Here is a 17,452-nt window from a genome sequence, read left to right as displayed (position 1 = left end):
ACTTGAACTGTATAACATCGTTTGAAACACTTACACCCGGAAGCAGCCACCTCTTTGGTATGCTGTGTGAGGAACTACAGTAAATATTTAGTGGTCAATATTTAGTGGCCAATATTTAGTGGCCATTTGTTACGTTTCTCTGAGGCGTGAGGAAATGAAACAATATTTTTGACCAGGTAAGGCCCACTGAGCTATATATCTCTTTTTCAGAAGCGACCTGGCCACAAATGATAGCTCAACAAAATGGCTTATCACGTGGAAATGTATAGCAGCCAAATACTCTAAACGCATGCTTCTAAAAGTGGTGGGAAAAACCGGGGGGACCCGGAGAAAAATCCACGCGACCACCTGGGGAGAGACACGCAAATTCCAAATATACAGCAGGCGCCAGGGTCGGGATCGAACCCACGACTGTCCTACATACCAGTCGAGGTAGTTAACATCTCGCCACCTCGACGCTCATGAGATGTGAGCACTCATGTGTTTGGGGTTGTGGAGTGAGAGGAGGGGTAATTTGCCCCAGCGTGGCTACGGTTGCCTGCATCAGCGTTAATCACACTGGCCTCCCTGGAGTCACAGTGTATCCCGGGTGTGATGTAAACACCCTCATTATAGGTGCCGAATACAAACATTGCTTAATAATTAACCTCTCAAAAAGACGTGACGGCTTCGTTTTGATAGCAGTTGTATACGATGCGACGTGGGTGCCTTTACGCGATTTTCATCGTGAAATAGATTTTCACCAAATGCGCCTATTAATGTTATTCTTTTTATTCATAAATTCAATGACTGAAAATTATTCGCTGTTTAAAGTCAACAGCAATGATCTATCATGGCCTATTTACTCGACAAACAATGTATATGCATACTCTTTGTTTTTTTTCGGTAAAGTTACGTAGGCAAAAAATAAAATGAAAATAAATGAAAAAACTAAATTAAATCACGACGTTTCGGAAACTTGTGTTGCCTCCGAAACGTCGTGATTTTATTTAGTCGTTTTCATTTATTTGTATTTTATTTTTTACCTACGTGACTTTACCGAACAAACCAAAGAGCATGAATCCTTGCGGTCACGAAAGCTTCAAATCTAGAATGTATATACACTCATACAAATACCCGACTTAAGACAAACCAATGCAAGAAACGTCTTAAAGAGAGCATCGAGACTCATCAAGGCTTATACATTGCTAAAAGGGAAGAGTATATGAAACGACTTGCATTGATTCCGCATCAAAATGGAACAACATCCCATGGGGCTGTACACGAGTGGGGCACTTAAGTAAAAGGGGCACGTGAAGAGGTGCGGAGGAGAGTTGAGAGGTAAATTGCAGTGGGGAGGAGAACGACTTACAGGGAACTGTGAACAGCATCGAAGCCACTGAGTGTGGAGTCGGCCATACGCATGAGCATAGAAGGAACGACAGAGTCTTAAGGGCAATAGCAGGACAATAGAGTCAATAATGTTCACAACAAGGGGTAGAGCAAGAGGTCCAGACTTGTTGGGCAGCTTAGCAGAGAGAAGGAGCAACCTGCCCTTGACTGAAAATAATCTTTGTGGAGAATATAAACGATAACAAATGAATAAGTGGACAATATGGCTCCTGCACATCGCGTCCCGTTGGTGTGGTTAGAACAGTTGTCATGGGGATATTAGAGGGAGAATATAGGAATTGGTGGGACTTCTGAGAAGGATGTCAGGATAAAATTAGTGTTATTACAATAATAGAGTAACAATAAAACTTGCATTTATATATATTTTTTTTACCAAAGTAAATAACCAGAAGATGAGTCTGCATAAGGAGATGTGGTTCGAAAAACTGGATCGGAGAAATAAAGGCGTAAACACGTCGCGAACGCTGTGACTCACTGTTAATTTACAAATCGATTGTCACGTGAGTAGAAGTTAACCTCCGCGCCGAGGAACAGAAGGTGACACAGTGGGTATGCAACAGAAATAATAAAGCGTCAGGCCAGATGGTGCCGTGATTGTAACACTGAACCCCGAGTAGGACTTGTTGAGATGCAAAAATTGTTGTCGATATAATACTCATTCCTATGGTGGAGTACAGAATATCGGCCACTGGCTGAGAGCTTGATGTTTTTGTTAGTATTTTGGTACATATTTAACAAACAAAAAATGACCTCATATGCAGCGATCAGAAATCAATCAACAAAAATGGCATAACAGAAGTAAATAACAAAACGTTTTAAAACCAAAAGTATTGCTCATAGATGGTGTTTCACTATAGCTGTTATCACCATATAGATATATTGCACGTCACTGAAATTAAAACCCCGATGCTCATTTGTTTTACAAATAACAAGTACATTAAGTGACGTGATGGGACACATTGGCTTTCATTGCTGCCCGCTGTCTCTCTGTCTTGTTAAACACACCCCACTAATGACTAATGAGTTTCGGTCAATACTCTGTTAATACTGTAGAACATTTTCATTACTATTTATACAAGCACATTATAAGCCATAGTAACCGCTCTCATGTTCGCATTAATGTCAATGTTTAATTATGGCAGAGCTAACATTACGGCTGTGTTTGCTTTATTATCATTATCTAGGATTCATAATTATTTTTTAGGGTAAAATCGTGACGGTATAATGCAAATTTGTTTTAGATATAAGCCTGCACCACCCCACCAGAGTCAGTCAAATCGAGTTGTCACGTGGGCAAACATGCCAATTGGTTTAGATTCTCAGCAAACTGGAGTGCTGAAATGTGAGCACAATGTTGACAATTGTATCACAGCCAGCAACATCATGGGTTCACAAAAGCCCAACTCTCACATGAAGGAGCTTCCATTATACCTCCGCGATATAAAACCATTACCGAGATTGATCAATCCATCGGTGGTCTCGTGACACTGTGCTTTACCCGCCATTTTTAAATACCACATTAAAAACATGGAGAAGTGAATTCCGCCTATGAACTGCCTGACACAAAGCAGATACAAAATGCAATGACTATCATAGCATTTACAAGTTGTATGTATGTACAGTTCGTTGAACTTCTTTCCCATCGTACGGAGACAACCGTGCGAATCGAAAGTGCGGAGGGAATGACAACAAACTAACACGCAAAAAGCGAATTCTAATTACAGTTTAGAAGACTTGTGTCTGTTCGATGGGCACTCCCAAACACAGGATGTGTTTTTGTTTAATATTTTTCCAAGATATGAATTGAGAGAGAAAATAAAACCCCCAATGAGCACAGAGACAAAGGATATCGTGGAAATTGGGCAGCGCTGTTTTCGTCGGCTTTTCGCAAAGCACACGGAATCATGCAGCTGGGTGAATCGTGGAGCAAACATCGGGGCTGTGGAAAAAGAATGTTAAAAAAAGGCGGAGAAAACATGAGAACTGGGAAGAAATTAATTTACCAGCCGCCCTTTACGTACGGTCCTGTCGCGCCGAATTTAAACTCTCGAGGAATTTCTGTAACCCCCCCCTTCAGAATGTCGATCGGCGTATTATACCGGGTTCGCGTTTTGTCGCAATAGAAACAACTAAAAGAGCTATAAAAGTACGTAATGTAAACTGTGATAAGGCAACAACAGTCGCCTGAAAAAGTTCTCTAACGCAACAGCAACGTGACAATTCAATCTACATGATAAGGGAACATTTATTACATTTTTTTGTTGTAAAAGGTCACATTACCTTTACGTAAAGAGAAAATATAAACAATGTTTTCCTAACCTTTAGAGGGATACGTTTCATAATAAAGTTTTTTGGGGGGATTCAAACACGTAAATGTAACTGTTAAACAGGGATACGTTTAATGAGTTAACGATTGGTGTTCATCCATGGTGTAGAGTATTCTGTAGGACAGCATGCAAATGACACATGTCTGTTAGCTTGGACATTAGTGGACAGTTTGCAGCCCGCGGGCGCTTTCGTTGGACACTTATACCATTAAAGTAAGCTCTCGTTAAACGAACGTGATGGCGTTGGTGAGGCAAAGTGTCATTCGGAAGTGAGAATATGCAGGAGAGCAGAGGAATGTTTGGGGCTTGCGAGAACACTTGCATTACGTTGGTAGGTGAGGGTTCTTGCTGGACTGCAAAAATCACCTTGGAAAGGGAGAGAAGTCAAACGTATTGTTAAATGATGGATGTTTTGGGGAGCGAACAATATCTATGTTACTGTATCAGAGCTATTTAAAAATGGAGACAAAATTATTCGAATAACTGCAGGCTCCTGAGCCTACATTGTTAAGAGAGCATCGGGAAATGTTGCAGACTAGTTAATTTAGCCCAACGACCGTTATATACAAACCAAAAGGCAGCTCGGCTTATCCACGAATGTTCCTATGTGTGACCCCATTTAGCCAAATCAGTTCTGATAAGAAGGACTCCACCATATCACGTTAAACATTATTGCACATGTTATGTTCTGAGCCCCTGAGCTTCGAGAAATTATTCTCAACTCAAAAATCCTGAACATCATCATCAAACATTTTCAGCATCGTAAGATCTTCATAATATTATTTCACTGTGACTCTCTCTGGCTCTCTGAACCGTTGTAATTGGCTCTGAATCTTTATGAACTCTTATTGTGGAGTTTGGAATCGTATATAATGCCTCAGGTTTTCTATGCAATGGTGGGGAGAGCATTTCTGGACGGAGTATATTTATATAGTGCACCAAATTTAGTAAGGGTAAAATGGCTTACATCTGCTGCAAGCCAGTGTTAAAAGGCTAGCTAATTGTGGACACACGAGCTATGGAAAACACCATTCCTCGGATGTAATTAGAAGTGAAAATTAAAGCGTTGACATCTTTTTAGTCCCTGACTTTGAAATACTGGCATTCCAATTCTGCCAAAAAAAATCATAGACTCATGAAAATGTAGTTGTCATCAGCATTAAGTGTTTTTCTGCATTCATAAAAAAACGCCTTTTTGTTATCATGACATGCGCAAACTTTCAAACGTTGGAATTATTTGCCACCATTAAAATGTGGTATTTTGTCGACACGTTGCGTATTTGCACTGTAATTACAAGTGCTCTGACACATTGGGGGATTGTTGGATTTACTTGTTTACACTCTTCAGATACAACCTCATGTATTGTTTAAACCAGTTTTAGGTATGAGATGAGAAGCCTAAAGATGCGTTCAACGTCGTGAAGTGATGCCTTATAACAGCATCTTGTTTGTTTTCTTTTCAGAACTCCCGCTGCATACCGCAATCATGAGCGAGTGAGTACCAATCTTCATATTGAATGTCTTTGCAAGTTAACCGCACAGCACCAAAACCCTTTTCGCGGACACTGTTCCCTCTCCTATTTAAACGGTCACAATATTATCCGTTGAAGTAAACACACACACACACACACAACAAAAACACACATATTCTTGAGTCTTTCGGTAAAGTCACGTAGATAGGTTCTAAGAAAATAACTAAAAATAACAAAAAAATATGACGTTTCGATCGCAACACAAGCGGTCGTCTTCAGGAAAAGGGGGTTTAGCTTCCAAGGCAAACTGTTTATAATGGTTTGAAATGGGCGTAGCCCAAATGTCAGCAGCCAATGATAATGTAAGTGGTTGGCAGCCAACACAAAGGTAGTTGGTTTTCACCAATCAAATAGCTGCCAGGTGAAAATTAGCATGTTAAAGAGAGATTGGCATGTTAATGGGAGATCGCAGAGCCGCAACCAAGTGACTGTGCTAGTGTGAACCGAGTGAAAGCACACATTTGAAATGGAGTTTTAATGTGGGAATTCTTCTGGGATGGATGGTGGTCGGAGTCAGGTTTTAGGTAGGCATCCGTATGGGTGGCTTTCCTGTAGACAGAGTGTCCCATTGAGCCATCTGGTCTCTTTTCGATGAAAACATCCAAGAATGGTAACTTTCCATCCAGATGACACGTTTATCATCTGGCCAAATGGCCAACCAGCTCTGAACCAATTCCTCAACCACATCGATTCCATACACCCAGTCATCAAATTCATGATGGAGGTGGAAAAGGATGACAATTTACCATTCTTAGATTTTTTTATCGAAAAGAGACCAGATGGCTCAATGGGACACTGTCTACAGGAAAGCCACCCATACGGATGCCTCCCTAAAACCTGACTCCCACCACCATCCATCCCAGAAGAATTCCCTCATCAAAACTCTACACAATAGAGCTCGATGTATTTCCGACCGTCATCACCTAGCCAGTGAACTGGAACACGTACACCAAGCTCTCAAGATGAATGGATATTCAGACTACACAATCCGTAAAAGCTATCACCTCAACCATTGGGAAAGAACCATCTGAGGACCCAATCAAAACCATCACCTTGCCATGCATAGCAGGGGTCACTAAAATTATTTCCAAAATCATGAGCGAACACAAGATCCAGGTTCGATTCAACACAGTACATAAAATTCATGATCTGATCCCATCTGTGAAGGATGTGATCCCTGACATGCAATACCCCGGCATCTACAAACTAAGCTGTGTCTGTGGCAGCAGTTACATTGAGGAAACTAAGCGACATGTCTCAGACCGTGTTTGTGAACATAAGGCAGATCTGAAACACGGTAAGACCAATACCTCGGCCGTGGCTGATCATTGTTTGAATGTGGTGGGCTTACATGAAATTGATTTCTCTAAGACGAAGGTACTTTGCAAGCCCACTGGCTATCAACAAAGGTTTGTTCATGAAGCCATACATATACATAGACACAGACACAATTTCAACCGAGCAATCATTGGAAGGACGTTATCGACCAGTTTAAGTCATAATTTGCTATGATGTTCCCATCCTACCACTTTGCGATGTTAGTTGTGCTTTTACTTCCATTTCAAACTTGCACTTTCACTCGGTTCACATTAGCACAGACACTTTGTGCGCTGACCCCTTGGTTGCGGCTCTGCAATCTCCCATTAACATGCCAATCTCTCTTTAACATGCTAAGGTCGCAGTCTGAGCGTGGCTGCGTTTCACTCCAGCGCTGTCCTCGAGACAGCCTGGTCCCTTCACCTGATGAAGGCCGCTTGTGTTGTGTCCGAAACGTCGTGATTTTTGTTGTTTAATTTTTTTACCTACGTGACTTTACCGAATAGAACCAAAGAGTATGCTAATTTTCACCTGGCAGCCCTTTGATCGATGAAACCAACTACTGTCGTGTTGGCTGCCCACCACTTATATTATCATTGGCTGCTGACATTTGGGCTACGCCCATTTCAAACCCTTATAAACAGTTTGCCTTGGAAGCTAACCGCCCTCTTCCTGAAGATGACCGCTTGTGTTGCGATCGAAACGTTGTAGTTTTTTTGTTATTTTTTGTTATTTTATTTGAACCTATCTACGTGACTTTACCGAAAGACCCAATAATATGAATTCCTGCAGTCACAAAAGCTTTAAGTAAAAACACACACATTTTGTCCACAATTTATGATTGTACAACGGTAGTAACGTCCACGTAGCATACTATGGTATTCTGATGGGCTCATTGCGATGCGGAATAGGAGTAAGCTAACTCTGACATACGTGGAAGCATGGGCTTAAAAAAACGACAAAAATAGAGGCTTCCGTCAGTAGAGAAGTGAATATTAGCCACGTAATATACGTCGTAGCATTCCGTTTGACTAATAGGACTGGGTATTTTTTGTTTTGCTTTATTCTCTCCAAATATATTCCAGTCGTGCTATCGGCATCTTGTCAGTGGACAAAGTAGCTTGGAAGACACACAGACAGCAGTATAATTCTGTGTCTGACAATTACATCATAGAATGTCTTCATGAGGTCCCTTGAAATAGGCCATTTAATCTTAGCAAAGTGTGTTTGTGCCCTGGCAATCAAACCTACACTTGACTTCACCAGCTGGTATATCCAGTTATTCAAAACGAGTGGAGTATTGTAAAGTGGTTCATACATTGTGTTATGAATCTGGAAACCGGAGTCAAATTCCTGGCCATGGCGAACATGAATGGCAATATCTGAGCCGGTCCTGGCTCCCCTCTTGCCTTCCTTCACCATCTTGCAATGGCCAGCGAAGTGAAGTTTGGCCAGACAACTCCGTTAAACAACATGAGGCGGGGTGGCCTTCATCCAGCAGTGGATTACCAAGCGTTTTGAAGAAAAGAAATCGTTTTTAGTAACCAGACCATAAAGATACTTTTTCCTGAGTACCTGGTTTAATTACTCGTTTCAGTGCTGCTGGATTAATGCTCTGGCATGGCATCAACCCAATAAGCAACCTAAGATTTGTTAATTTTCATTCCACGGTTGTTGCAGCTGCAGTCAAAGGTGCAACGGTATATTAAATGTGCATATAGCTCACTCCGAGTAACCTCCACACAACATGGCCTTGTTAGAAAATCCACAAACAAGACCGGGAAAAAAGAGTGACATTAAAAAATGCGTCTCAGGGCTTGTTCTTGTTGGGGCCAGGCAATGCATGCACATTTACCCAAGGCATTCCACTTCGGTGCACATTTTCTCATACGGTGATCTCAGCTTAATTGGTCAGCAAACCTACAATTCACTTCTATGCATTCAGTGCCATCCGATATATCATCTGGTCCCCGCGTGCAGGACTTGCACCCTTGCTCAGCAGCATAGTTAACATTGCTGATAAGGGTGAGAGCATATGCAAGCCCGCAGGCCTACGCTTACGTGCATAACACTCATTTCAAATAGGGCTACAGGGAGATCTCAGCGTGGAATTCGTGCGGCATTCATTCAATACGGCAAGTATTGTATTACATGGCAATATAATACTGGGTCTTTGATGGTACAATGATTGGTTCAAATCTCATCATATATTTACCACTTGGTGTGAATTTAGCAATTGTTCATATATTACAGATTGGTCCCTGCCATAGCAAAATCTAATTTCCAGCAGTGGCTAATAAGCAACCAGTCGAAAAGATTCTCACCCAATGCTCGATGTTTAATAAAATATTGAAGCACAGTAAAAATGTATATTACAACTAAATATTACCAACAAAATACAGTTAATGGTATTGGCATTTATATGATAACAGCACAATGATATTATAAGGTTTAACTAATTCCGTGGTATGTGTAAATGAGTTAAGCTTTCAATTCATCCAGTTAACTAGTGTATTAGGTAAGTGATTATTTTTTCTCCAACTTGCAGTGGCAGTGGCTAGGGAGGTGGAGTTGGGTCACTGGCTCAGCAAATCAATATTTAAACTAAACTACTAAACTTTTTTGTTTACAAGATAAAGCCCACTGAGCTATTTAGCCCTTTTTCAGAAGCAACCTGGCCGAAAATGATGGCCTAATAATGTGGCTTATGATGTGGAAATTTATAGCAGCCAAATACTCAAAACGTATGTTTCTAAATGTGGAGGGGAAAACCGGAGGACCCGGAGAAAAATCGACGCGACCACTGGGAGAGACATTCAAACTCCAAAAATACAGGCAACAGGGTCGAGATCGAATCCACGACCTCCTGTATGCAAAACAAAGTAGTTAACATCACGCCACGACAGCACGCAAACACCTCTTCCCATGCTAGATGCTCGTCTCTTTCTCTTGGCTTTGCTTTACATTACAATAAATCCCAAATCTCCTAAATTGTTTTCCCCTCAAGTCGATTAAAATGTGACCTCATCGCTTGACGCGACTGTTTTAATAAATAATCGACGTATGTTAATTTCAAATGTTCAACTTGGTAATTTCAACAAGGATGTCAAATTACGTGAATTTAATGCTCGAAAATATAATTATATTGGCTTGGAATATCACGTGTTACTGCCTGAGAACCCCCTGGAAAGGGGCAGGAGAGGGTTCTGCCGAGCCGTATCCGGTGACCTCTCCCGCAGGGTGGACACGCGCGGGGGGGGGGGGGCGACGCATCTCGCCACGTGCCCTCAGATATGTTGATGAACGCCCTGAACATTCTGAACACTGTTTAAACTGGCCCTCGGCCAACCAGCCCTACCCGATTTGAACCCAGACTTTGAGGGCAAAAATTAAGACCCCCCACCTTCAACATCACCGCACGACCACCCGATTAGCTTCCTACCTCAATAACTAAATCGCGCACTTTCAGATGCGCTTCTGCGGCCATCTGGAACGCTCTCTCTTCCTATATTATGAAGCCACTGGAGCTTATGCACTTTTACATACATATTGAACACTCTTTTCTCTAGAACTGCTTTTCGTATTAAGTTGTCCTTGCCCCCCCGCACCTCCGATTAGCACGGTTGGCAAAGTACGTTGCGACAGAAGTTCAACATGCAGTCAATACAACTCACCCCTGTTATTGTTATTGTCGCGAGCCGCCTGCGCGATGTGGCCACTGCCTAATTGGCCACGTCTTTTGAACATTCAAGAATACTCCTCCCCTGTCTCTCGGGCGCTGAATTAGACTCCCTGCCCAGATTGACCCCTCCTCACTGTGTTACCAACTCAGTGCACACCCCTCTCACCCACCGATCTCTGCCACATGTGACGCACGGCACTTTCGATCCACTCCATTTTTTTTATACAGGAAAGACTCTCCTGAGTCTCAAGACTAATTTTCGGGAGGATCCTAGCAAGTATTTTGCAGTCGGGGGCGATTTTGCTGTTGCTGTGCGTAATCATCCGAATGCTGAAACGTTTAATTATTCGGATGATTATGGCCAATACAAGTGTTATTATAATGAAATGCACTCTCATGTTATTTGGTGACTTATCACAGTTAAAAGTATTTCATATAACTCATATATTGGGTGGCACCGTGGTGACAACTGTGCATCACACCAACAATTACCTGGCTTTGATTCCAAAGTGTGGCAGCTTTTTTGCGTGCAGTTTGTATGTTCTCCCCCTTGTTACGCGTGGGTTTCTTCTGGGATCTCCGGTTTCCTCAAGTAGCTAAACAAACCTCATATACTGCAACTAGTATTGGCTGGGATTTCACACAGCAGCAGCATCATCGATCATCGCCCCCTACTGCAAAAACTTGGCAGAACCCCTCCTGAAAAATAGCGTCGTAGTAATAATACATGAAATTTATTGCAGAAGTTTGTGTGCTATATTTCAGCTGCCATCCTCAGTTACCCCACAATGTAAGTGTCATTTTGTATAGAGGGTTGCCAAGCTGTCCAGGTTAACTATCCGGATTTTGACCCAGACAGTCCGGGAATCATCATTTGTGTTTGGGTGGCATGATTTTATCCGTACTCTATTGGTGGGTGCTATTCCGTTTGAATTTTACCCCAGGCTACTCACGCAGTTTTTTATAGACCTAGGCTGAGTGACACATTTAGTCCGGGTTTGGTCTACAGTCCAAAAGTGGCGACCCTCGTTCTACAACGAGTGATTAATCTTCACCAGGCTCCTGTTCTTGTCCACTGCTATGACAGCTCACTCGAGCGCGACTGTGAGGGCACGGAGCTATTCTCGTAAAACAGTTGTCTGTAGCCCCCTAGTGGAAAACCTCCTGTGTATGGCACAACACAGTACTCTATTACAGTCTCTTGGCATTATTCAACAGTGGATAGATAATTGTTTATGCTGAGTCTGAGGAAAAACATATATATACAGTGAGGGAAAAAAAGTATTTGATCCCCTGCTGATTTTGTACGTTTTCCCACTGACAAAGAAATGATCAGTCTATAATTTTAATGGTAGGTTTATTTGAACAGTGAGAGACAGAATAACAACAAAACTCGAGAAAAACGCACGTCAAAAATGTTATAAATTGATTTGCATTTTAATGAGGGAAAAAAGTATTTGACCCCCTCTCAATCAAAAAGATTTCTGGCTCCCAGCTGTCTTTTATACAGGTAACGAGCTGAGATTAGGAGCACACTCTTAAAGGGAGTGCTCCTAATCTCAGCTTGTTACCTGTATAAGACACCTGTCCACAGAAGCAATCAATCAATCAGATACCAAACTCTCCACCGTGGCCAAGACCAAAGAGCTCGCCAAGGATGTCAGGGACAAGATTGTAGACCTACACAAGGCTGGAATGGGCAACAAGACCATTGCCAAGCACCTTGGTGAGAAGGTGACAACAGTTGGTGCGATTATCCGCAAATGGAAGAAACACAAAATAACTGTGAATCTCCCTTGGCCTGGGGCTCCATGCAAGATCTCACTTCGTGGAGTTGCAATGATCATGAGAACGGTGAGGAATCAGCCCAGAACTACATGGGAGGATATTGTCAATGATCTCAAGGCAGCTGGGACCATAGTCACCAAGAAAACAATTGGTAACACACTATGCCGTGAAGGACTGAAATCCTGCAGCGCCCGCAAGGTCCCCCTGCTCAAGAAAGCACATATACATGCCCGTCTGAAGTTTGCCAATGAACATCTGAATGATTCAGAGGACAACTGGGTGAAAGTGTTGTGGTCAGATGAGACCAAAATGGAGCTCTTTGGCATCAACTCAACTCGACGTGTTTGGAGGAGGAGGAATGCTGCCTATGACCCCAAGAATACCATCCCCACCGTCAAATATGGAGGTGGAAACATTATACTTTGGGGCTGTTTTTCTGCTAAGGGGACAGGACAACTTCACCACATCAAAGGGACGATGGACGGTGCCATGTACCGTCAAATCTTGGGTGAGAACCTCCTTCCCTCAGCCAGGGCATTGAAAATGGGTCGTGTATGGGTATTCCAGCATGACAATGACCCAAAACACACGGCCAAAGCAACAAAGGAGTGGCTCAAGAAGAAGCACATTAAGGTCCTGGAGTGGCCTAGCCAGTCTCCAGACCTTAATCCCATAGAAAATCTGTGGAGGGAGCTGAAGGTTCGAGTTGCCAAACGTCAGCCTCGAAACCTTAATGACTTGGAGAGGAACTGCAAAGAGGAGTGGGACAAAATCCCTCCTGATATGTGTGCAAACCTGGTGGCCATCTACAAGAAACGTCTGACCTCTGTAATTGCCAACAAGGGTTTTGCCATCAAGTACCAAGTCATGTTTTGCAGAGGGGTCAAATACTTATTTCCCTCATTGTAGCACGTAAGTACCAGGTTCATGGGCCATTCACTATGCAAATTATACCCAACCTGCACTGACAAGAAAATGTTCATCTGTCCTCCAATTTGTGGAGATGGGTGATGCAGATGGAATGTTGAAACAAACCCAGGTTTGTTTGTGAATATCACTGATGGCTAACAGAGTACATTCATATTGGTCACAATTCTTAGTTGCAACGATTCGAGACTTTTTTTTTACAATAATCACGGGGCTAAATATATTATAATGTTTAAATGCCGTTTTCAGACACTTCTTTTTCGCCCTAAGTACAATTTAAATAAATAAAAATGTAGCCCTTTAAAATGAAATGGCTCCTAATAAAGACACGATCGTAATGTAATTTTACTGTCTGTGGCACGGCTGCCCCTCTGGAATAATTCCCCCACCCACAAACACGTGCAGATTGCTGGCTGAATGAAAATTGCCACTTTCACCTGCCTCGTTTAAAAGGGACTTGCCTGAAGACCCAGAGGCAGGCAGGCAAGCAGGCAGAACAGGCCGATAGCTGACTGTAAGCCTTATTGTAATACAAAGAGCAATCCACTTGCGTGAGGACCTGTCATTCCCGGAGAGAAATACCGCGAGAGATGGTGAGGTGAAGCAAATTATTGTTAAACTACTTGTACATTTATGGGATTTTTTGGTGCACAATGGCTTAAGTGTATTGACTAACACTGATTCTTGCTATGGGATTTCATAAAATGTAAGCATGAGGATGAAGCTACAGGAGGTATGAATAAGCCAATGTATGATGTAATGGATAGCTTGAGGGAAATTGATATACATTACATATATAATTACCAAAAACCTCAACGCACTCATAAAAAACACTGCCTTAAGAAAATCAATATATAATTACATGATTATAGTGACAAGAAAAAAGGGCCATTGCCCACAATGGCGCTGATATATATTATTTTCCACCTTTTAAGGCAGTGTTGTTGACGAGTGTGTTGAGTATTTGTAAATCGTGATTGTGCACCACTGCAAAACTGCACCATCACTAAATAATTTGTTTATATGTCATTACACTTTCATGCAAAGCCACTGCCCTAGCCATCAATGTATTTGACACCTGTCAACGATTTCCACCAAATCTACGTGTAAAGACAACCTCGCTACAAAGCCAATCTGCAAAGCCATAATTTGACCCGTATCGCACGCGAGATTTACATTGCCACTGACAGCTGTGCATCCTGCTGCAATCATCTTGCACAGAATGCGTTTGCATTGCAAGTAGGTGTGAGAATACAACCACGTGCTACCGACCCACTCGGCATGGTGGAGGTGGAGGCGAGGACATCGACTGAGATAGCCAACATTGGCCAAGCTTTCACAAACTGATGCATACAAATGAGTTTAACATTTAGTAGCACTTTATATACAGTATACGTATTAACAAAAATTTGAGCACATTTCATTTAACTACACTCCACTAATGTATTTAAATGCTTCAATTGAAGAAATGTATTTTTTGTATCTATCAATATTTTTTTATTTTATTCCCCCAATTATTTTTGAGTTGTGCTATTGGGGTCACCCCATGAACATATTTCTCGTATGGAACTCTTTCGGCGAACGGTGCAACGTCACCTCGTGTCAGGGAGCGTCCTCTCGAAGATATAACATCAGTTGCGTACTGTATTTATAAATTGACAAAACATACTGACTTTTATTATTTGCCTTGAAAATTTGGTTCCTGGCAAACCGAACATGTTTAGTGCTCATTGCTGAAATTTACCAACTTAAGTGACACAATTATGGGTTGTGCAGATGACGAAGAAACTCCATTGATATGATGCAATAGACAACCAGGTGTGAGAGACGAGGTGTGACAGACAACCAGGTGTAACAGACAACCAGGTGTGACAGACAACCAGGTGTGACAGACAACCAGGTGTGATAGACAACCAGGTGTGATAGACAACCAGGTGTGATAGACAACCAGGTGTGACAGACAACCAGGTGTGATAGACAACCAGGTGTGACAGACGAGGTGTGACAGACAACCAGGTGTGATAGACAACCAGGTGTGACAGACAACCAGGTGTGATAGACAACCAGGTGTGATAGACAACCAGGTGTGACAGACAACCAGGTGTGATAGACAACCAGGTGTGATAGACGAGGTGTGATAGACAACCAGGTGTGACAGACAACCAGGTGTGATAGACAACCAGGTGTGATAGACCACCAGGTGTGATAGACAACCAGGTGTGATAGACAACCAGGTGTGACAGACAACCAGGTGTGATAGACAACCAGGTGTGATAGACAACCAGGTGTGACAGACAACCAGGTGTGATAGACAGCCAGGTGTGATAGACGAGGTGTGACAGACAACCAGGTGTGATAGACAACCAGGTGTGACAGACAACCAGGTGTGATAGACAACCAGGTGTGATAGACAACCAGGTGTAATCGTGGCTGGCTGCTAGTATTATATGATTGTATGTATATTATAACCTTTATTTCGTTACTGTGATACCCAAACTACATTTTACTACCTTTTTCCAGTGAAGATTGTTTTATGTATATACTTTAACTTTACATTCACCACTGCATGTTTGTGCACGCCTGGCCCATGGTATTTGTGCACCGTAGAGGTCAGTAATGTTTTAAATTCGTAAAAAATTTGTGATGTCTTTGACTTTGGTTAAGGAGTTCTATTGAAATGTCAAACGTATGTTTAACCAAGATGTGTTTTCTTTGTCTTTCCATTTCGTAGCGGAGACCAAGTAAGTAATATTTTCGTAACATCTGTCTCCACCAAAAAAAAAATTGTACACGGAATAGATTCCTTTTTAAACACATTACGTGCGTACAAATACTTTTCGTCAATCATGCAAATAGCGTGTAAATTATTTGACGATACCGCCTTGGGAGTTGTCCACACAAGTACGAGTGAGAAAAACCCTCAACGCATTCCTCAATAACGCTGTGGCCTTAACAGGACAAATATATAACGCTCAATGATCCTTCTTTAGAGTACATGTGCTGTGAAGATGGACCATCGGCATAAACGTCACCTATTAAGTGTTGCTCATACTAATATGACAAATTGTGGGCTTTGCAAAATCATGACATTTATGTTCCAACCGTAAATGCCATGGTTTTAAGCATTAACATGTTTTTGTGTGTTTTCAGACGTGTGGACCCTCTGACCATTTCATGCCATTTGCATTGCATTAAAACATACTGCGGCATCATCCGTGACCTCCGAGCCTGCCTGGATCGCGATTTTGATGCGCTTGCGTAATGTGCCAATCCGTCTAGCTTGATATACGTAGTAACAAGCATGCCGCCAGCTGCTAACAGCAACGCGAGATGTCCGGAGGAAGGCACGTGCCTGGACGTCTTGAAATCGCCATCCCGTTCGGAGAAAATCACACCGAAAACAACGTACCGTGACTTACAGGTTGTGCTGTTGTTCTGTGGCTGTTCCCTCCTGTTCGTCATCATGTATTTCAGCCTGTGGTATTTATATTTACGGTCAGTGTTCGGACGCTAGATGGACACTAGCGCATTGCAAAATACAGGAACGATCAAGATGCTTTAATGTGTGAAAGAAGAGGAAAAACGACGCTTTGGATCGCATAAATGAATTTATTTATCGAATGAAAAATGTCTACTGTTTTTTTTTTTCAAAATCAAAATGTTTTTATTTTATTTAAAATATTCACGTATTGGATACTTAAATGTAGGTTATTGCCACGTGAAACAGTTGTGTTTTTATGCTGTATTGTATAACTCACATTCACTGACAGAGATACCCTTTAAATATAAATGTTGAGACACAAGTTGTCAATAATGAAGGTTAATATTTTCTCTTTTTTTTATTTAAATGACATCGAGGGACAATGTAAAATGTAATGTTCACTTAAAGTTCACGGAGTCTGAGGGAACGACTTTGGATAGATAACATATCACATTTTGAGATTTGTGTTTTTCAAGATTCTGGTATTTAAAGTTTCAGATTTATTGAATGAGAATGGCATCTCTGCTCAATTACAATGTGTTAATCAGAGAAATCACGCTACTGCCAGTACAAATACATCGTAATACAATTTGCGTGAAAATGTTGACATGTCACACCAATCCAGTTCATTATGCTGGAATTATGCTGGTACAATTGTCTAATTGTGACACTCATAGGCTACTAAAACAATGTTTTACAGCAAAAAAAAGAGAAATTATAAACTTTAAATGGTTACGTTGTGTGTTTTTAACAATCAGTATTTATGTAATTGGCTCTTGTTATATTGTAGGTTTTTGTCTTTGCTTAAAAAATGCGACAAAATCCCCAGTTTTACTGGCAAATCCAAAAATATGTTTTACTTACGTGACATCTGCACTATTTCCAGAGCTAAGGCAAAGGCGTGTAAATAGACTCGTGAAGGGCACGCGTGGATCGCTGCTGTACAACAGTGAACGTGTCCCCAACACGTTATCATGTATTACCTATGCCTCGCCTCAATCACCCC

General features: G+C 41.8%; 1 protein-coding gene across 3 annotated transcripts in view; it reads left to right on the top strand.

Annotated features, from left to right (window-relative positions):
• Positions 1 to 17,452, top strand: part of LOC116939854 (troponin I, slow skeletal muscle-like) — a 95,939-nt gene that overhangs the window by 13,143 nt on the left and 65,344 nt on the right. For 2 of the 3 annotated variants that reach the window (XM_032948779.2, XM_032948778.2), the window contains exons 2-3: positions 5,183 to 5,213; positions 15,697 to 15,706. In XM_032948779.2, coding sequence (XP_032804670.1) covers positions 5,206 to 5,213; positions 15,697 to 15,706 — 18 coding nt within the window. In that variant the 5' untranslated portion in view covers positions 5,183 to 5,205. Of the gene's footprint in view, positions 1 to 5,182; positions 5,214 to 15,696; positions 15,707 to 16,081; positions 16,387 to 17,452 lie in introns of those variants that run through there. The other variant, XM_076065265.1, reaches the window with a different exon arrangement.

This window comes from Petromyzon marinus, chromosome 7 (genome assembly GCF_048934315.1).
Source record: "Petromyzon marinus isolate PM22_M1 ecotype Great Lakes invasive population chromosome 7, UKy_Petmar_22M1.pri1.0, whole genome shotgun sequence".
Lineage (NCBI taxonomy): Eukaryota > Metazoa > Chordata > Hyperoartia > Petromyzontiformes > Petromyzontidae > Petromyzon > Petromyzon marinus.
Note: the sequence above shows the minus strand (reverse complement) of the source record. Positions and strands in the feature narration are given on the sequence as shown.